Genomic DNA, 21,537 nt, shown 5'->3' on the forward strand with positions numbered 1-21,537 from the left:
TGGACAAAAGCCACATTTACAGAGAAATATCTCACAGGGATAAATCTCGTGTTTAGCTTTTCTTGGCTTCTTCTTTTTTTAAAACACACACACACACACAATTTCCTCACATAAATCACGCTCCCAAAATCCAAGAGGTGACTGATATACTGCAACCAACTGCAGGTTCAGTTTATCTCGCTTTCAGCACTATCAAAAGGCCACCACCCTGTTTACCTGGGCAAGGATGAACAGAACCAATGCAAAAAGAGTGGCATCCAAGTACGTTCAGCTGTGAGTAGACCCATCGAAATCAATGGATCTCTGCTAGCCCATGCCCCTTCTTTTCAATTTGTTTTTTTTGGGGGGGGGTAAAATTTACATGCTCACTGATTGTAAAAACGGCAACCCCCAAAAATCTAAAAGGGGTTTACAAAAAAAGAATAAAATTATCAGTAAAAACAGTTAAAAACAACTACAGTGGTACCTCGCAAGACGAATGCCTCGTAAGACGAAAAACTCGCAAGATGAAAGAGTTTTTCATTTTTTCAGTTGCTTCGCAAGACGAATTTCCCTATGGGCTTGCTTCGCAAGACGAAAACGTCTTGAAAGTTTGTTTCCTTTTTCTTAAAACAGTTAATACCCAGGGTGCATTCAGGGGGTGCAGTTGCGACTTGACTTCGAGGAACAACTCATTGCACGCGGTGTGGTAGGATAAAAAGGCTGGATAAAAATGGAATACAGTGGTGCCCCGCAAGACGAACGCCTCGCAAGACAGAAAACCCGCTAGATGAAAGGGTTTTCCGTTTTGGAGGCGCTTCGCTAAACGAATTTTCCTATGGGGTTGCTTCGCAAGACGAAAAAATCTTGGGAGTTCCCGCGGGTTTTTTTCGCTCCCCCCCTTTCCTAAGCCGCTAAGCTGCTTATTAGCTGTTCTGCTGATAAGCCGCTTAACAGCTGATCGCTAAAAGCCGCTGGACCGCTAATAGCGCTAATCCGCTAAGCTGTCAATGGGCTTGCTTCGCAAGACGAAAAAACCGCTAGACGATGAGAATCGCGGAACGGATTCTTTTCGTCTTGCGAGGCACCACTGTAGATAAAGGATCGGCTGCTGGTGAAATCAACTGAATCCAACCAACTGGATAGCTCAGTTGGTTAGAGCAGTGTTTCCCAACCTTGTGCCTCCAGATGTTTTTGGCCTACAACTCCCATCATCCCTGACCACTGGTCTTGCTAGCTAGGGATGATGGGAGTTGTAGGCCAAAAACATCTGGAGGCACAAGGTTGGGAAACACTGGGTTAGAGCATGGTAATGATCATGCCAAGGTTGCAGGTTTGATCCCCGTATGGGACAGCTGCCGGTTCCTGCATACATGAGGCTGAACTCTAGATGGTCCTCAGGGTCCCTTTCCAACCCTACAATTCTAGGCTAACGATCAGTGCCCCCCCCCCCGCCAAAAAATGTTTAGGGGTACTCTCGACTCCAGAAAATCACCATTTTATAGTTCAAATCATAAAGACCATAAAGAAGGCTGATCGCCGAAGAATTGATGCTTTTGAATTATGGTGCTGGAGGAGACTCTTGAGAGTCCCATGGACTGCAAGAAGATCAGACCTCTCCATTCTGAAGGAAATCAGCCCTGAGTGCTCACTGGAAGGACAGATCCTGAAGCTGAGGCTCCAAGACTTTGGCCACCTCATGAGAAGGGAAGACTCCCTGGAAAAGACCCTGATGTTGGGAAAGATGGAGGGCACAAGGAGAAGGGGAGGACAGAGGATGAGATGGTTGGACAGTGTTCTCAAAGCTACCAGCATGAGTTTGACCAAGCTGTGGGAGGCAGTGGAAGACAGGAGTGCCTGGCATGCTCTGGTCCATGGGGTCACGAAGAGTCGGACACGACTAAATAACTAAACAACAGCAACAACAAAATAGTTCAAATCAGGAAAAATAAATACAGCAAATGGATAAAAGTGCAGTCGTACCTCGGAAGTCAAACAGAATCCGTTCCGGAAGTCCATCCGACTTCCAAAATGTTCAAAAACCAAAGCGCGGTTTCCGATTGGCTGCAGGAAGTTCCTGCAGCCAATTGGAAGCTGTGGAAGTTGTGTCAGACATTCGGCTTCCAAAAAAAAGTTCGAAAATCGGAACACTCACTTCCAGGTTTTGATTGGTCGGGAGCCAAAACATTTGAGAACTAGGCTGTTTGGAAACCAAGGTACAACTCTACAGTGGTACCTCGGGTTAAGTACTTAATTCGTTCTGGAGGTCCGTACTTAACCTGAAACTGTTCTTAACCTGAAGCACTACTTTAGCTAATGGGGCCTCCTCTGCCGCCGCGCTGCCAGAGCACCATTTCTGTTCTCATCCTGAAGCAAAGTTCTTAACCTGAAGCACTATTTCTGGGTTAGCGGAGTCTGTAACCTGTAGCGTATGTAACCCGAGGTACCACTGTACAACGATTCACAAAATGTTTAGGGGTCCCCCCAGGGAAAAAAAGGCACTGATAACGATAATTCCTTCCACCACCACCCTGCGCTTCGAACCTCAGCTGTTTTCAAGCCCTTTGAACTCTGCCAAGTTATCAATGTTAGCAACAAAGCAAATTGTATTCTTCCCCTCCTCCTCTGCCGCCAACTCCGATAGAAGACACAACAGATGTATGGAGAAGAGACTCTAGAATTACATAAACCAAAATAGGTGATTGAGTCCTGCATCTTAAAGCACTTGCTGCCCTCTTGTGGCAAGCGACCAGCAAAAGAGAAATCAACAAAACGGGGAATGTATGCTTAAAAAATATATCGCCCGTCACTTTTGCTTATTGCATACCTGGGAGTTTAATTATTGCCTGGATATCCCACTTTTTTCCCTCCCAGGAGCTCAAGGTCGTTGTCAGGGAACTGCCATCGGAGCCAGAGGGAGAGGGAGGGCTCCAGAGGGATTCCGGAGAGCGTCCCAGGAGGGAGAGAAGCAGCCCATCTTTTGGGGAGGGAAATCAGCGTAGCACCAGTGGAGAAGGGGGGCAGATGGGGGAATCGGCGAGGTGGCTCCATGACTCCTCGCCGGAGACCAGCAGTGAGAGCACGGGTCCTCCGCTGCCCACACCCTCCCTCCGCAGAAGGCTTCCGCGCAGGGAGAGTAGGTGGAGACTAGGCGTCAAAGAGCTTCTTTGCTGGAAGAAGTTCAAGAAACGCCCATTGACAGATTCTGCCACCGATTGAGACAGCCACGGGTGAGTGGCTGTCCGGATAGAATAGTTACCCAGGTAACTCAGCCAGGTGTGGCGATGACTTATGCACGAGCAACCCCTAGAACCATTACAGTCATGTACGTGGTTCTCCCCATTTTATCCTCATAACAGCCCTGTGAGGTAGGTTAGGCTGAGAGGCCGTGACTCGCCCAAGGTCACCCAGTGAGCTTCATGTCAGAATGGAAGGATTTGAACTCTGGTCTCCCAAGTCCTAGCCTGACACCCTTAACTGTTGTACCACACTGGTTCGCTCAATCAGGCTGTTTGACCAAAATGTATTTAATAAAACAGAACCGTTTCTATATATATATGTGTGTGTGTGTGTGTGTGTGTATACACACATACACACAACCTACACACACACACCGTATTTTTTGCTCTATAAGACACACTTTTCCCCTCCTAAAAAGTAAAGGGAAATGTGTGTGCGTCTTATGGAGCGAATGCAGGCGGGAGGCTCTGCTCAGCGCTCCCTTTAAAGAATATTTTTTCCCTTGCATTCCCCCTCTAAAAATTAGGTGCGTCTTATGGTCGGGTGCGTCTTATAGGGCGAAAAATACAGTATATTCTCCTTGGATGTTGACATTCTCTAAACTGACAAGTTTTCCCATTAATAGCTACCACCCTGAAAATACCGCTCCTCCGTCAAATAAGCTGTTACCGGTTTCCAATTTTGGGCTACCGCCCTAACAGAAAAGGAAACCGATAACCACCAATAAAGCATCTTTATCGGAGCTTCTTCTAAAACTCTTCAGTCACTGTCTACCACGTATGTCCACTGCATATGGCAACATGGACCTAGTCTCCCACCCTCCCAAAATTTGGGGTGGCACTGAAATATTCATCTCAGAGTCAGATATCACCCATGAACCAATCTAAAAGAATTATCTTTAAGCTTTGCTGATGAGGAAGGAAATGGAGTTTTCTCCCACACTTTTTCTGACCCATTTTTCTGAATCTATCCCCTTACTAATATCCTGTTCCCATGCTTGACATAGACAAGCAAGTGACCCAAGCAAGTGACAAGCAAGATTCAGCCAGCAAAACGTTATATACAGTGGACCCTCCGGATATGAATTAAATTCATTCTGGGGGTGTCTGCAACCCGAAAAGTCTGTAGGCAGAGGTGCCACATCTGCACACGCGCACGGCACACAGAGCGCTTCTGCAAATGCGCGCGGCGAAACCTGGAAGTATACACTTGCAGGTTTGTCGTGTTTGTAACCCGAAAGTTACGTATCCAGAGCGGTACGTAACTAGAGGGTCCACTGTACAGTGGTACCTTGGTTCTCGAATGGCTTACAGTGGTACTTCAGGTTACATACGCTTCAGGTTACAGACTCCACTAACCCAAAAATAGTACCTTGGGTTAAGAACTTTGCTTCAGGATGAGAACAGAAATCACGCTCTGGCAGCAGCGGGAGGCCCCATTAGCTAAAGTGGTGCTTCAGGTTAAGAACAGTTTCAGGTTAAGAACGGACCTCCAGAACGAATTAAGTTCTTAACCTGAGGTACCACTGTAGTTGACAAACAAATCAGCTCCTGAATGCCACAAACCCGGAAGTAGGTGTTACGGTTTGCGGACGTTTTTCGGAAGCCGAATGTCCAACGTGACTTCTGCTTGAGTGCAGGAAGTTCCTGCAGCCAATCGGAAGCCGCGCCTTGGTTTTCGAACAGTTTCGGAAGTCGACCCGACTCCCGGAACAGATTACGTTTGAGAACCAAGGTACCACTGTACGTTCCTTCTTGCCCCTGGGATATTCAAGGCAAGGAACCACCGCAAACATCCCATGCTCTGGGGAATAAATGTTATCACTCGTGTGGGAGACCTCGATCTGCGACACTTACGTTTTCCCAGGAGACCTTTTCAGCCAGAAGAGATCGTCACTCGTAATCCCATACTCCCGTGCTCCTGCGACCTAAGAGAAAGAACAAAAGAAAGGTGAAACCATCATAAGCAGACAAGAGCAGGCCTGCTGCATCAGGCCGAAGGCCCATCTAGCCCAATGCCCTGCTCTTAAAGTGGTCAAACAAATACCTAAAGGAAGCTCTTCAGCAGTGTTTTCCACCTGATTCCTAGAAACTGGTGCCAAGAGGCACACTGCCATAATTTGCCCCTTCCTACCACCGGAATGTAGGGACACAGGTGGCACTGTGGGTTAAACCACAGAACCTAGGACTTGCTGATCAGAAGGTCAGCGGTTCGAATCCCCGCAACGGAATGAGCTCCCGTTGTTCAGTCCCTGCTCCTGCCAACCTAGCAGTTCGAAAGCACGTCAAAGTGCAAGTAGATAAATAGGTACCGCTCCGGCGGGAAGGTAAACAGCATTTCCGTCCACTGCTCTGGTTCGCCAGAAGCAGCTTAGTCATGCTGGCCACATGACCTGGAAGCTGTACGCCGGCTCCCTCGGCCAGTAAAGCGAGATGAGCGCCGCAACCCCAGAGTCGTCTGCGATTGGACCTAATGGTCAGGAGTCCCTGACCACCACCGGAATGTGGCCCTCACAAGGTTGCCCAGAAGACCACGTGGCCCTTGGGCTGAGAGTGTTTACCACTTGCTGTAGCTTGCAAATCAGGATCCATGCCTGGGTATAGGTGTGATGGCTTTCTCTCCCCTCCTTGTTGCAAATCTTCCACTCCCTTCACTGTAGTTTGACAGCTGTACTTCCGCTAACTATGGTTAACACCAGCCAGGGTTGGATTAATGCAAAAAACTTACGTTTGTGGGATATTTAGGCCTTCCCCCCGTGGCAAGGACTATGTTTTCTGCTGTGAGCAATGTCTGGGGATAAAAAATGAAAATAAATCAGAAAGGAGAGTTTAAAGGAAAGCTGCCATCAAGCCCGAGCATGTGTACACTATTCAAAAGAATCCTTTACTGTATTTGCAAAACTATTAAAACTACATTTTATTGCATTTTTTTTAAAAAACAAAGGAAATATAGCCAAGCAACTTACCTCTTTGCCTTTCATCAGCCCACGAATTGTGTGTGGATCCACAAAACTGCCTCTCACGTTTAAGTATTTCACTTTCCTATTATAATGAAAAAAGAAAGCAGTAGCTTCAATGCTACTCTATTTGCAGCACGATCCTCAACCTGATCCAGCTGATTCCTGGGTAGATCAGAATCGCCTTGATCTGGGATTCAGCTGGATCTGGTGCACGTCCTGACCTAATTACGTCTATTGGTAACACAAGGGTTGATACTTATTAAGTAAAAACAGTTTGACTGCATGAGAAAGAAGAATTGCATTTACTTATCCTGCAGCTGTACCCTGTGGCCCCAGTTCAAGGATTTGACGTAGTTTTGAACAGCTTTTGACATTGCAGACCTGGGAAGAAAGAAGAATAGGAATGTTATATTTGCTTTAAAACAAAACAGGAGACGAAGAATCACAGAATACTAGAGATGGAACGCGAGGATCATCTAGTTCAGGAATGTAGGAATCTTTCACCCAACGTGGGGATTGAACCCACAAGATTACGAGTCTCAGGCTCTGCCCACTGAACTATCCCTTGTTTTAAGAGAATAATGAGAGAAAAGGCACCTCTGCAAGATATTTTGTAGAAGACTTTCATCTATCTGTTCTCTATGTATCCAGACATCTCTTAAGCAAATCATAAGCAAATTTGGCATGATGGTTTTTGCCTATGTTTTGATGCCATTTTGAACGAAGATGGCAGGCAAAGGCTTTCAAAGCTTTTGCACTGCTTTTGATAACCAATTTCAAAATGGCCCTGACTTTTGTTTGATTTCCAAGCAACACCAGGTATGAGGCTGCAGTTTCCCATAACCACATGTGGGAAAGGCAGTGCGGAGGCCACAATATGTGCAAAAGCGGCACTTGCAGTCATGGTCAAGTTACATGACACCGCGCATGCAAGAACCAGACCATAGTCACCTCATGGACCGCCCAGCAGAGTGTCCAGCTGGCCCAGGAATATATGCTGCTTATTTATTTTTTATTTGAATAGATTCATCTCTCGCTTGATTGGTTTTTTTAAAACAACAACAACAACCATGCACTTTACATAAAACCATATGAAATATTCATTTAAAAACTCATAAAATTAATACATTAAAAACAAATTGGCATACAAATTTATCAAAGTACAAATAAAACCAGCAGTTCTAAAAACAAATACACATAATAAACCTACAGTGGTACCTCGGGTTAAGAACTTAATTCATTCTGGAGGTCCGTTCTTAACCTGAAACTGTTCTTAACCTGAGGTACCACTTTAGCTAATGGGGCCTCCTGCTGCTGCCGTGCCGCCACCACACGATTTCTGATCTTATCCTGAGGTAAAGTTCTTAATCTAAGGTACTATTTCTGGGTTAGCGGAGTCTGTAACCTGAAGCGTCTATAACCTGAGGTACCACTGTACTTGTTAAAATTGCATGTCGTAATTGCACGGCTGGGTAGCCTTGCCTAAATAAAAAAGCTTTTTAGGCAGTGCCGAAAAATCATTCCACCAAGACGCTTTCCTTAATATCAATGGGCAGCGAGTTTCAACACTAATATCATGTGGCCTTTGCCACAAGGGCCAGTTTCCATGTTTCCATATGAGGTTGCATTATACTTTTTGTCCCTCTCAGCTAGCATCTTACTGGCAGTTCCCCAGGGCCGTAGCCAGAAGGGTCTTTTCCATCCTTTGTAGCTGATCCACCTGATAATAGACACGAGACCTTCTCCACCCAAATCCTGGTCCCTCCCTCCACTCTTCCTCAAACTTCGTCACTTTTTGGTCTCTAATTTTATAACTTATTTTTGCCAATTCTACATACTCGAATAATTTCCTCTGCCACTCCATTAGGGTTGGTAACTCTTGGGATTTCCACTTTGGGGGCACATACGAAACAACTGCAGAAGTTTAAAAACTGTGTCAGGGCTGACATAAATCTAGTGGTGTATATAGAATGTAATTAAGAAACTGCAATAGTGGATGTAAGGTGGGAAAACCGAAGCAGGGAAGGAGGGAAGTCCGGGTGCAAAACTGTGCAAGGTAAATAAGAAGATGAAAAAGGTTGAAAAACTGCAGAATGGATTTAATATTTACATAACCCAAAACCGAGATGGAGGGAAGTCAACCGTTATTTGTTGTTAATTAATGTTTGTCTTCTGGTTTGTTCATGTGTTTTGTTTTGGTTGATGTTGTCTTTTTTCTTTGGTGTGTGTTGTTTGTTTTTCTTTTTCTTTTTTGTGGTTTGGTTATAGAAAATGAATAAAAAGAAGTTAAAAAAAATAGGATGAAAAAGGCTGATTGTAAAAGTTAAGTTTTATTTAATTTTGTTATGCTTTATTTAAGTTTGTTATGCTTGTGAAAAAAAATCAATAAAAAGTATTTTTTTTAAAAAAAAAAAAAAGCCTGGTCCCTCCCTAACAATGTCAGAAGCAGTAGGGCCCCTTGATTGACAAGCAGTCCAGCGAATGGCACTGGCCACTCTTCCTCCTCCTAAGTGTCAGTACTGCCTTTGTAGAACTCAAGAGGGAGCAGGCGGGAAGCAAAACCAGAATTAGTGGGCTCTGTCCATCATAGCACTGTCTCCACCTGTCCCTGTCTCCATCTTGTGCTGGACTTTCTCTCCTTCCTGCCGCACTGGTCCTAGTTGGCACCAGCCTCCACTGTCTTTTCAGAAATTGAACCCAGAGCTTTCCCACCACCCCACGGCTGATTTCCGTGCCTCCCCCGGTTCCATTCCCCCTCCTTCCCTTCCGAAGCTCCAGCCGAATTCTTTAGCGCTCTGGATAATACAAGGCGGCATTAGAATCCTGCTGTTTATTTTACCACGCTGCACAGTAACCGGCTTTCAATTTGATTTATCTGCAAGCGCTGTGAGCTATTACTTAGGGAATGATTGCAAATCAAGACCATAAATAAAGGCACCTTCTGGGCAAGGACGCCAAGCTGGGAACAGAGAAGGAGAAGAACCTGGAATTTCCATGCAAATATCCGAGTCCATTTGCCCTGAAGGCACAAGTGTGGGTCCCAGATGGAGAATACCACCAAGCCTCTGTCCATGCAGCGCTTTCTCATTGGATGATAAGTACAGCCAGGGAGGGGCGTAGCTCTATTTGAGGGCCAGACAGAAACTCCCGGAGGGCACATTCAGCCCCAGTCGTGAGGTTTCCCTGCCTTACACTACAAACCCACTAGGAGCTTTCCGTGGTGCTGAACCTGGAGCTTTCCAAGGTGCTGAACCTGTGCTGCTTTTTCCTGAACCCAACTTTCCTGGCCTCTCTCTCCATACAACTGACTTGATCTGATTCGACTCCTCCTGCTGTGAATTTGCCCAATGCATCTGCCTGATGAGCTTTCACTCAATTCAGGCCACATCTGCAGCATGCATTTAAAGCACTATTATACTACTTAGACAGTCACAAACTCCCCCCCCCCCGAAAGAATCCTAGGAACTGTACTTTCCCCTGAAGAGCTACAATTCCCAGAGCAGTTTAAAAACGAGGGGACTCAGGCACTGTAACCCTGTGAGGAGAGCAGGGGTTTCCTAACAACCCCCAGTGCCCTTAAGAAATGACAGTTCCCAGGATGCTTTTGTGGAAGCCCTGTTTAAAATGATATGGTAGTACCGTATTTTTCGCTCTATAGGGCGCACCGGACCATAGGGCGCACCTAGTTTTTTGGGAGGGAAATAAAGAAAATATATATATATTTCCATCCCGCTGGCTGTCTTGGCTTCCTCTTTAGCCACGCACAACCTCTCCAGCCGGGAGAGGCTGCGCGCGGCTTCGTTTTTAGCCACGGGGCTGGGGCGGGGGAAGCTCGGGCTTCCCCCACCCCAGCCCCCAGAACAGGTCCGGGAGTGGCGGCAAGCGCTGCGGATAGCTGCCCGAAGCCCGGGGAGCTCAGCGCTGCGCTTCCCGGGCTTCGGGCTGCAATCTGCAAGCCTTCAGAGTCCGGCGGGAACTCCCTCCGGGCTTCGAAGGCTTGCGGATAGCTTCCTAAAGTCTGGAGAGCAAGTCAGCGAAAGCCTGCATTCGCTCCATAGGACACACACACATTTCCCCTTCATTTTTGGAGAGGAAAACGTGCGTCCTATAGAGTGAAAAATGCGGTGTTTTAAATGTACAATGCAGATGTGGCTTAAGTCAGTCTAGGACTGCTGCCCACATCCTATCCCCATGAACTCTGCAGAACAAGATGCGAGGCATCGGGGCAGAGTATTGTGTGTATTGGACAGATTGCGTCCAGGTTTGTTATCCCAGAACAAATGACCACAGTTCTTAGTTATTCCAGAAGAAATGTGGTGTTCCCTCCATCACATATATGTGGAACACCATAAAGTAAGAATGGGGAATCTGTGGGCCTCCAGATGTTGTTAAGACTCCAAATTCCATCACTTCCAGCTGGCAAGGCCAGTGGTGAGAGATGATGGGAGTCGTAGTTTAGAAACAACTATAAATTCCCCCATCCTTTCAGTAAAGCAGATAATTGGGATTCAGTTTACCAGTCGTGATTCACGGGATAGGATACATTCCAGCCATAGCGCTGGGCGTCTTTGAGAGAACTTCCCAGGAGAGCTGCTTGGTGCATCAGCTTCTTAGGAATGCAACCAACGTTCACACAGGTTCCACCAAGACCCCATTTGGTTCCTGCGGAAAAACAGAAAAAACGGACGCATGTGTTGAGTGCCCCAGCCTGTCCTTAAAATGACATACTGTATTTTTTGCTCTATAAGACTCACTTTTTCCCTCCTAAAAAGTAAGGGGAAATGTGTGTGCGTCTTATGGAATGAATGCAGGCTGCGCAGCTATCCCAGAAGCCAGAACAGCAAGAGGGACTGCTGCTTTCACTGCGCAGCGATCCCTCTTGCTGTTCTGGCTTCTGAGATTCAGAATATTTTTTTTCTTGTTTTCCTCCTCCAAAACCTAGGTGCGTCTTCTGGTCTGGTGCGTCTTATAGAGCGAAAAATATGGTATATAAATATTGTTAATATTTGAATTTATGCTCCACCTTTCCTCCCCAAGGAGCCCGGGGCGGCAAAGAGAAATACAACTTAAAGCAAATACAACACCATCTGAAAATAGTGAAAACTTCCTAAAACCAATCTGTATTTTGCTTCATATTGCTACGTGGCACTCCAATCTTTGCTGAGCCGCTACACGAGATTCCAGATGGTGTAGGCGTACCTTTGGCAATGAGGCACGATGACGGCTATAGTGTATTGATCATATAAGGCTTATTTACACATTTATAAAATCATAAAATTGTAGAGTTGGAAGGGACCACAAGGGTCATCTAGTCCAACCCCCTGCAATGCTGGAATCTTTCACCGAACATGAGCCTACTTATGGAGGGGCTCGTAGCAGCAGCACCCCAAGATGTGACAGCTTATTTCATAGCAGCAGCAACAAAAACCCGGCACCATCTTCTCTCTGCAGCCTATCATGTGCTTCAGGGCACAACCCAGCTTAACTGTTCTTTTCTCTACTTCCTGGTTACATCCCTTCTGACCCAACCCCATAGCTTCCCAGCTTTCCATTTCTACCTCAGGAAGAGGCCTCACATCTGCATTCTCACGCCTATTTCCTTTGATCCTGTGTTGTGTTAATGCCTAATCCTTTGATGCTCTGAACTCCCTAATTGTTTATCCCCCTCAGGCGTTCACCTCACAAAGGAATCTGTCCGACCCCATTAACACTTGTTGATTTTGCTAGGATCACAATGTCCAAGGCACAACTCACGAAGGCGTTCCTGGGTTAACTCTTCACATATGCTAATTCCAGGGGGTTGACAGCGGCTAACCCCTCTCTTAAATACGCAGGAGTCTGGCTATTGCCAGCCATAACGTACCACTTCGAATTAAATCCTAAACATTGATTAAACCCAAGCATTTAGCAACCACAGATCCATAAAAATATATTACATGAGGGTGATGATGACCAAATTGTTTCTTACCTTTTGGAGATGGTTCCACATAATCTAACACAGCTACCTTCTTTCCAAATTGGGAAGCTTCAGAAATAAAAAGAAATCGCACAGTTATTTTAAAGGAAAGAGCAAGGCATCAACATTAGGGTGCCAATGTTAGGGGGGGAGGTTTTTGCTTTGGTGAGTTACTGTATTTTTTGCTCTATAAAACTCACTTTTTCCCTCCTAAAAAGTAAGGGGAAATGCGTGTGCGTCTTATGGAGCGAATGCAGGCTGCGCAGCTATCCCAGAAGCCGGAACAGCAAGAGGGATTGCTGCTTTCACTGCGCAGCGATCCCTCTTGCTGTTCTGGCTTCTGAGATTCAGAATTTTTTTTTTCTTGTTTTCCTCCTCCAAAAACTAGGCGCGTCTTGTGGTCTGGTGTGTCTTATAGAGTGAAAAATACGGTAGTTTCGCCACTGCCTGTACCCAACATCCACTGCACCTTACTGTAATCACAGCAAACTCAATTTCATTTCACTTCATTCTCACTTTTAATTTGTATACCCCCTTTCTATATTACTATGAATAAGGCAGTCTATAAGCAGAACAAACAAACAAACAAACAAACAAACAAACAAACAAACAAACAGAAAATACAATGGTCACACACATCCTAAAAATTTGATCCAATACAAAGAATGATAGAAGCATAGCTATAAAATGAACAATAAAGTAATATCCAATAGCCCATTAGAATACACAATAACTTAAATTTGGAATACAGTAATACACAATAAATTAAGTAACGAAGAGCTGGCCAAGACGCTGTTCCCTTATTTTCATTCTGAATTTCAGTTATGGTAACTTTGCTGTCACATTATGATGTTCCACAATAAATCAGGCCAGAGGTAGCCAATGTACCGTACTTTTCTGTGTATGACTAGGTTTTTTTTACTCAAAAACAAGGTTTAAAAACTGGGGGTGTCTTATACATGGGTAGTGAGTAGGGGTGATGGGTGATTGGCTGCAACCGCGAGCTGCAGATTGTCACTGGCGAACTGAAGTGTGATTGGTGGCTGTGGCGAAGGGTCGCTTTGTATTGGCTGTGGGAAATGGTGTGTGATTGGTTGCTGCGTCAAGAGCTGCTATTTACTTCCGCTGTCGATGATGGGGTAGACACTTGTAGCAGATGCGAGCAATTGTTAGCAATCGGTGCAAGCGATTGCAATCGTCGGGCTAGTGATTTACTGCATTCCCCCCCCCCAAAAAAAAACTCAACAACTCTTCTCAATCCTCCCCCCAAAAGCAACAACTTTGGGCCATTTTGGAGTCCCCAAAATAGGGGGTGTGTTATACAAGGGGGCGTGTTATACACAGAAAAGTACGGTAATCACTCTGGATGTTTTGGGCTATAATTTCCATCAGTCCCAACCAGCACAGCCAATGGTTAGGGATGATTGGAGTTGTGGTCCAACAAAACCAGGAGGGACCACTTTGGCTCCTGTGATCTACATTAAACACTACTGTTGCTTGACTCTTAATTGCAGCCTCTGGGATGCGGCAGAGGGGCAAAGGGCCTCCACCCTCCCTCTCAAGCTGCTCTTTGCCTATGGCACCATCCATGTCTTCCTGCCCCTCTTCCTCATCTGACAACACCTGCTTCCCCAACCCCAAGCCAGTCAGGGTAGTGGGATTCACAAGCCCTCCATTAAAGGCAATCTGGACAAGAAGTCGTCTGCAGCCCCACGAAGCAAAGGTGACCTAGGTTCTGCTGGACCACAACTCCCATTGTTCCTGACCATTGGTCATGCTGGCCAGAGCTGATTGCAGTTGGGAGTCCAAAAACATATGGGAGAAACAGACTGGCTAATAACCCTGAGCTAGAGCAACAAAAGGATGCGGGTGGCGCTGTGGGTTAAACCACAGAGCCTAGGACTTGCCGATCAGAAGGCTGGCGGTTCGAATCCCCGAGACGGGGTGAGCTCCCGTTGCTCGGTCCCTGCTACTGCCAACCTAGCAGTTCAAAACTAAGTCAAAGTACTAGTAGATAAATAGGTACCACTCCAGCGGGAAGATAAAGACTGTTCCCGTGCGCTGCTCTGGTTCGCCAGAAGTGGCTTAGTCATGCTGACCACATGACTTGGAAGCTGTATGCCGGCTCCCTCGGCCAATAAAGCGAGATGAGCGCCGCAACCCCAGAGTCGGTCACGACTGGACCTAATGGTCAGGGGTCCCTTTACCTTTACCTTTAGAGCAACAAAAGCAGCTGGGAGGATCACCCTTGGATGAACTGCCAACTAACACATTGCAATAATGATTTACATGTGCAGACCTTGCTACAGCATGGTGAATTTCATTACCCCTTTTGGGCGAAAGGCCAGGCAGAGATAATGTTGAGATAACTCAACCCAAGGAGAGCCATGATAATAAATCGGGCCAGAATCCAGCACCTTGTTCTCGAAACGGGCAACCAGGAAGCTCAAAAGGAGGACCTGAGCGCCACAGTGCTCTGCCCACCTGAAATTCCTAGCAAAACAGATATTTAGAGGCATAGTGTCCCCAACAGTGGAGACAGAGTATAGCCATTGTGGTGAATAGCCACTGGTAGACTATCCACATCGCTGTATGCCCTGCCTCCTTCCCTCAGGAAAACCTGATCTTTGGAGCTCAATCGGAACAAACAGCAATCGGGTTTTCTGTGGTTAGTCATTTGTTCCGATCTCAGAACCAAAGAGCAGGTTTTCCAGGGTAAGCGGAAGGGGGAAGGCGGAACTGCTTTGACCCATGCCTAGAAAAGTATGGTTCAAGTGGAAAGCAGTTCAGACCACAAGTGGAAGTGTGGACAAGCCCTTTGTGCTTAATGTGGATTGTAAGCCCCTTCTTCCTCCTTTAATTCTTCCTTGTCTACGCAGAGTCTTCCTCCTCTACCCTGTGCTCTCCCACAGTATTCGTATTCCATTGATTTATAGAATGGTGCTATGATGTTGACAGTTTTATTCTCAACCGCTTTGGCAATTATCCCGAGCAAAGTTAGGGTGCCTCACAACTGCGCATGAATTACCTTCTTTCGCGCAACCAAGGCCACCAGATCCTCCCCCGACGACTAGGAGATCATACTCGTGCTTCTCTGAAAGAGAGAAAGGAGGGGAGATTTTTAAATTTATTTTAATAGCACAATCCAGAAGAGATGATGCTAAGTATCTGAAGAGGCAGCCTGATATTTGGTTGGTCTATTTTGTTATCCAGCTTAGGGCACTCATATTTAGGGAACCGCCTCTCCTGGTCTGCCCCGCAGAGGACCTCAAGGTCCATGAATAATCATAGTTTAGAGGTCCTGGGCCCTAAGGAAGTCAGATTATCTTCCACCAGGGCCAGGGCCTTCTCAGTGATGGCTCTGACCTGGTGGAATGCTCTGTCCCATGAGACCAGGGCCCTGCAGGATTTAACCTCCTTCTGCAGGGCCTGTAAGACAGAGCTATTCCGCCTGACTTTCAATTTGAATTTAGCCTGATCTTTTATTCCCCTTCCTTCCCTCCCCCTACCTTTTTTATGAAGATTACCCACTCTGGGACCCCACAGCTAATTCTCCCCTGGTCTCCTCGCTGGCCCAAATAGGACTAATTTAACCAGCTAGCCCTGGTGATCATCTAATGTTTATTGGATGGATTTTCCCCTAAATTGATTTTTGAACTTTGAATTTATTGTTATTGTTATTATGCTGTTTTTTGTTGTATCACAATAGTGTTTTAAATTTGTTGTTAGCCGCCTTGAGCCCGGTTTTCTGAACTGGGAAGGGCGGGTTATAAATAAAAATTTATTATTATAGTTATTATCTTGGCGGGGGTGGTTGCAGGTTGCTTGTCCTGCGGTACATGGAGTTGAACAGGTGCTGGGAACCTTTTGTTCTTCAGATGTTGCTGAACTACAACTCCCATCAGCCATAGCAAGCGTGGCCAATGGTCAGGGATGATGGGAGAGGTAGTTCTGCAACATCTGGAGGGCCCAATGTTTCACACACCTGGAAGAGAACTTTCAGTAATGCCCTGGTTCACATATAACAGTTAACCATGGTTTAGTTTAACCATACAGTGGTGCCTCGCAAGACGAAATTAATCCGTTCCGCGAGTCTCTTCATCTTGCGGTTTTTTCGTCTTGCGAAGCACGGCTATTAGGGGCTTAGCGGCTATTAACGGCTTAGCGGCTATTAACGGCTTAGCGGCTTTAAGAAAAAGGAAACAAACTCGCAAGAACTCACAAGACGTTTCGTCTTGCGAAGCAAGCCCATAGTGAAATTCGTCTTGCGAAGCACCTCAAAAAACGGAAAACTCTTTCGTCTTGCGAGGCATTCGTCTTGCGAGGTAACACTGTAGTTAAAGTCGATTGTCTGAACCACCCCCTTGGCTTAACCATGGTTTATTTACTATTACAAGGATTGTTCAGCGCAGTAATCTATGGTTTCAGTATTTGGGGGGTCCCCTCCCCAAGAATGCTCCTATTTTCAGCTGTTAAATTGTAGATGCTGTGAAGCGTATCACAAATCTCTCTCCCCCCCTTTTTTTGCTGAGCTTCAGAATGACAGACAGAAACAGAGAGAATCACAGAGAAATTTCTTTGCAATGGGCCTGTTTGTGCTCTTGCAAGGCTGTTGCAACAGTAGAAAATATTACCTCAGCTTTCCCCACCCATTATAGGCAGGAGCATGCAGGAAAAGTACAAAACAGCTTTAAGCAAGGACATCTCATAACCTGGCACTGAGAATCTAGAAATTTCCAAATCGAGCATGCTGAGTTTGGAAAACAGTGCAGAAAAGGCATGTTTTAATTGCATTCTCGGATGATAAGTCATCATGAAACACAGTGAGACTCTTATGACAGGAGCTGGGTCAAAAGTGTCCCCAAATTTCCATCTGTTTATTTGTGCTGGGGAGAGGGAGACTAACCCCGCCTGTCACATATTTCAGTGACCGAAATGGTTACGAGTGGGGGGGGGGGGGAAACAGCTTTGTGGTCTGCGCTCTTTAAGAAAGCCTTGGGAATTGTTTGAGAGGGGAAAGGTTTGTTTTTCTTGAGGTTTATTTGCCAGATAGGCCGTTGCGCAAAAAACAAGCAAACACCAAAGCAGTGATTATTTTTAAGCCTGACACATTTTCATCGCTGGGTGCACAAGGGAGGAAATGAGATTTAGCCAAAAAAAAAGAAACTAAAAGAAACCCTATCAAACATCAGATTGCTGAAGTTTTCCTGAGAAGCACAGACAATATCTGAATCGAGCCAGCCCTCCCCGAGTCGCGTCAGACGGCCCCCAAAATTGGCCAGATTGCATAACAACAAAGCAAATATCATAGAATCAGAGGGATGGAGGGAACGTTTACAGGCCATCAAACCCAAGCGGATGTGACAGCCGGCTGCTTCAACTCTTGGCTTCCAAAGCAGACTGGTTTCTCTACTGCCTGTCTCTCACACCTTTAGCATCTTCCCAGCAGGCAAAAGAGGGAAGAGGAAAAAAAGGTAAGTAGGAGGACTGATAATAGGTTGGACATTCCCTAGGTTATGGGGTGTGGCAGCTCAGTAACAAGGTGTTTATTTAGGGTGTGATTCTGTTTGCAGTTCCTATTTTAGTTTAGGGAAGCATTTTAATGTTTAATAGATTACAGTGGTAACCTTGGGTTACAGACGCTTCAGGTTACAGACTCTGTTAACCCAGAAATAATACCTCGGGTTAAGAACTTTGCCTCAGGATGAGAACAGAAATCGTGCTCCGGCGGTGCAGTGGCAGCAGGAGGCCCCATTAGCTAAAGTGGTGCTTCAGGTTAAGAACAGTTTCAGGTTAAAAACGGACCTCCGGAACGAATTAAGTACTTAACCCGAGGTACCACTGTATTGTATTTTAATATTCTGTTGGAAGCAGCCCAGAGTGGCTGGGGAAACCCAGCTAGATGGGCAGGGTATTATTATTATTATTACAGTGCTACCTCAGGTTAACTGTTCTTAACCTGAAGCACCATTCTAGCTAATGGGGCCTCCTGCTGCTGCCGCGCTGCTGGAGCACGATTTCTGTTCTTATCCTGAAGCAAAGTTCTTAACCCGAGGTACTATTTCTGGGTTTGTGGAGTCTGTAACCTGAAGCGTATATAACCTAAAGCGTATGTAACCCTAGGTAAAGGTAAAGCAAAGGGACTGCTGACCATTAGATCCAGTCGTGGCCGACTCTGGGGTTGCGGCGCTCATCTCGATTTACTGGCCGAGGGAGCCGGTGTACAGCTTCCGGGCCATGTGGCCAGCATGACTAAGCCGTTTCTGGCGAACCAGAGCAGCGCACGGAAACGCCGTTTACCTTCCTGCCAGAGTGGTACCTATTTATCTACTTGCACTTTGACATGCTTTTGAACTGCTAAGTTGGCAGGAGCAGGGACCGAGCAACGGGAGCTCACCCTGTCGCAGGGATTCGAACAGCCGACCTTCTGATCGGCAAGTCCTAGGATCTGTGGTTTAACCCACAGTGCCACCCGCGTCCCAACCTGAGGTACCACTGTATTATTATTATTTTAGGGGGGGCTGCAGCTTAGTGGTGGAGCACCTGGTTCACATTGCGGAAGGTCCCGGGTTCAAATCCCCAGCATCTTCAGGTAGGGCTGGGTGAGACCCCCTTGTCTGAAACCCTGGAGAGCTGAAGTCGGTCAGTGTATAAGACAATACTGAGCTGGATAGGCCAATGGTCTAACTCTGTTCCTATGTACTTAGTATTATCAGAATAACCGTCTATTAGATTTCTTACCTATCCTTCACCGCAAGGTCCCAAGGGAGGTGAAAACAATGCAAAAATATAAGATTAAAAAATATAAAAATGCAAGATTAAAATCGGTTAAGACAATTGGCAGTCAAAAGAATATACCGCATTGCAGGGGGTGCAAAAGAATCTTCCCTTGCAAGGCTGATCTCTATAAACACAGACTCAGACTGCGTACACACATTACACTTAACACATATGGCTTTCCCCAAAGAATGCTGGGAACTGTAGTTCACCCTCACAGAGCTATAGTTCCCAGCAGCCTTAACAAACTAGATCCTTTGGGGTGAGTCAGGTGAGTCAGCTCAGAAGCAGATCCTGCTGTGGTTCGAAGGACCTCCCCACCAAATTAGCAATGTTGATAAATACCGTATTCAAATTGCTACGATCTTTTAAAAATGGGCCTAACTGTATTTTGAATGTTGTACCACCGCAGTGACTGGATGAGAAACCCCCCTTCCAAAAAAAGCTTTTCTGAATACAACAGGTTTTTTAAACTTGATTGTTGCTCAGTTTCCTTACTTTTGTACTTGATCGATTAAAGATTAAAGCTGAGAATTGCTCAGAGACGGTGGTTAATTGGGCTGTACAGTGGACGCTCAGGTTGCGAATGTGATCCGTGTGGGAGGCACGTTCGCAACCCACAGTGCCACGTCTGCACACGCGCGGGTTGTGATTCGGCGTTTCTGCGCATGCGCAAAGCGTGATTTAGCGCTTCTGCGCATGTGCGACCGCTGAAACCCAGAAGTAACCCATTCCGGTACTTCCAGGTTTTGGCGGGTCCATAACCCGAAAAAACCCAACTGAAGTGTCTGTAACCCGAGGTATGACTGTATATGAATGTGCCAACCAAAACAACAAATCTCCCCATAAGCATAGCATAGTAAGAGCCATTTGACAGTGGAACAGACTGCCACAAGAAATGGCGGACTCTCCTTCCTTGGATGTTTTTAAGCAGAGGTTGGATGGACATCTGTCATGTGTGATCAAGCTGAGATTCCTGCATTGCAGGGGGGTTGGACTAGATGATCCTTGGGGTCCCTTCCGACTCTACAATTCTCTGATTTTGTATCAGGTAAAAGGCAAGTCTACAATAGTTCTCCCTGACATCTACACAGGAAAATTTACAGTCATACCTCGGGTTAAATTTGCTTCAAGTTGAGCGCATTCGAGTTGCGCTCCGCGGCAAACCGGAAGTAACGGAGCTAGTTACTTCCGGGTTCCGCCGCTTGTGCATGCGCAGATGCTCAAAATGACGTCACGCACATGCGCAGAAGCAGTGAAAAGCGACAGGCGCATGACAAGACGTGCCATCACTAGATACGTTTACCTCTAGATGTGAACGGGGCTCCGGAACGGATCCCGTTCGTATCTAGAGGTACCACTGTATTTGCAATAGTGCATTTAGTCATGGGAGTGAACAGCTGCAGTTTGAAGAGCTACAAGTCAGAAACAGGTTGATCCCTACAGTAAGAACTAGGCCTTGCCACCCGGATAAAGTAAACAGTAATGCTTGGAACAACCTCTTTGCGTAGTCAGCTGGAGCGAGTGTGAATCACAGCCAGGTAATCAAGAAAAGAGCCTAATTGCAGTTGGTAGATTTTAGGTAACCGAAGACAGGTACATGGGCAGGTGAGTGAAGATGTGATAACACTGGTGGACTTTGTGACAAGGCCCCTCACAGAGACACCTTTCAGAGAAAGAATGTAATCGTGCGAGAAGGTACCAAAATTATTTCATAGCTGACACGTTTTAAGCTACTACAGCAAGAGAAAAGCCCTTGTGGAGACTTGCATATAGGCCTGTTTTGCACATGCAAGTCAAACCATGGTTTAGTGTGAAGACAGGAAAGAGATTACAGATGCTGCTACACTTAGGGAAGCTTACGCCAGGCTTATCTGGCTTTTGTGTTACTGAAACCCAGGCTTGCGGTTTAGTTTTCTCCAGACTAACCACAACCTGTAAACCCCAGAACAAACCGGGAGCCCACAGGTTCACACTAAACCATGGTTTGGCGTGGAGTGCTGCAGAAGCAAGCACACAGACCCATTGCAACATAAGCTATTGTGGACAGAGCACAAAACAGTGGTTGGTCTTTTAAGATGTCACTGGATTTTTGCATTTTATTTCATAGTTGGGAACCCTATCATTTGCAGGTCTATGTAAATGGCAGGCCATCAACTGTTGACAGAAATCAATTATTTGTATTTACAAATGGGTACTTTGTTGACACAATCCTCCTGCTTGACAAAACCTGAAGGATTTGGACGTAGCATACTTTAAGGAGCACCTCAGACCTTTTATCCCAGCTCAGTCACTGAGATCATTCAGCACGGATAGCCGTCTTTCATGTTACAGAGGCCTAAACGGCCTCAAATAGAATTTGGGCATTTTAGGTTGTGGAGCATTCTTCCAGCAGAGATGTGACAGGCACTCTCACTTTTGACTTTCAAGTGTCTCTTAAAAACCTTTTTATGCCTTTGTAACAGTTTAATTTTTATTTTTGAATAGCCAGTACAACCCTGTGCATTTTTATTTTTTCTTATAAATGGTGTTTTAGGGTTCAACACTGTACACCGCCTTGATAACTCGTATTTTTGACGGTACAGAAATACGGTACTTCGGCAAATGAATAAAACTCTTCCTTTCA

General features: G+C 45.9%; 2 protein-coding genes across 2 annotated transcripts in view; one reads left to right on the plus strand and one right to left on the minus strand.

Annotated features, from left to right (window-relative positions):
- TXNRD2 (thioredoxin reductase 2) overlaps window positions 1-21,537 on the minus strand; it is a 64,946-nt gene that overhangs the window by 42,354 nt on the left and 1,055 nt on the right. Inside the window, exons 2-8 of the mRNA XM_083717385.1 lie at window positions 15,163-15,228; window positions 12,147-12,203; window positions 10,696-10,840; window positions 6,485-6,559; window positions 6,185-6,260; window positions 5,947-6,009; window positions 5,076-5,146 (exon numbers count right to left, since the gene is read on the minus strand). Of these exons, the coding sequence (XP_083573511.1) occupies window positions 5,076-5,146; window positions 5,947-6,009; window positions 6,185-6,260; window positions 6,485-6,559; window positions 10,696-10,840; window positions 12,147-12,203; window positions 15,163-15,228 (553 nt within the window). The remainder of the gene's footprint in view (window positions 1-5,075; window positions 5,147-5,946; window positions 6,010-6,184; window positions 6,261-6,484; window positions 6,560-10,695; window positions 10,841-12,146; window positions 12,204-15,162; window positions 15,229-21,537) is intronic.
- Window positions 17,435-21,537, plus strand: part of COMT (catechol-O-methyltransferase) — a 46,143-nt gene continuing 42,040 nt past the window's right edge. Inside the window, exon 1 of the mRNA XM_083717670.1 lies at window positions 17,435-17,608. The gene's annotated coding sequence lies outside the window, so the exon portion shown is untranslated. The remainder of the gene's footprint in view (window positions 17,609-21,537) is intronic.

Source organism: Podarcis gaigeae (assembly GCF_964106915.1).
Source record: "Podarcis gaigeae genome assembly, chromosome: 16".
NCBI lineage: Eukaryota > Metazoa > Chordata > Lepidosauria > Squamata > Lacertidae > Podarcis > Podarcis gaigeae.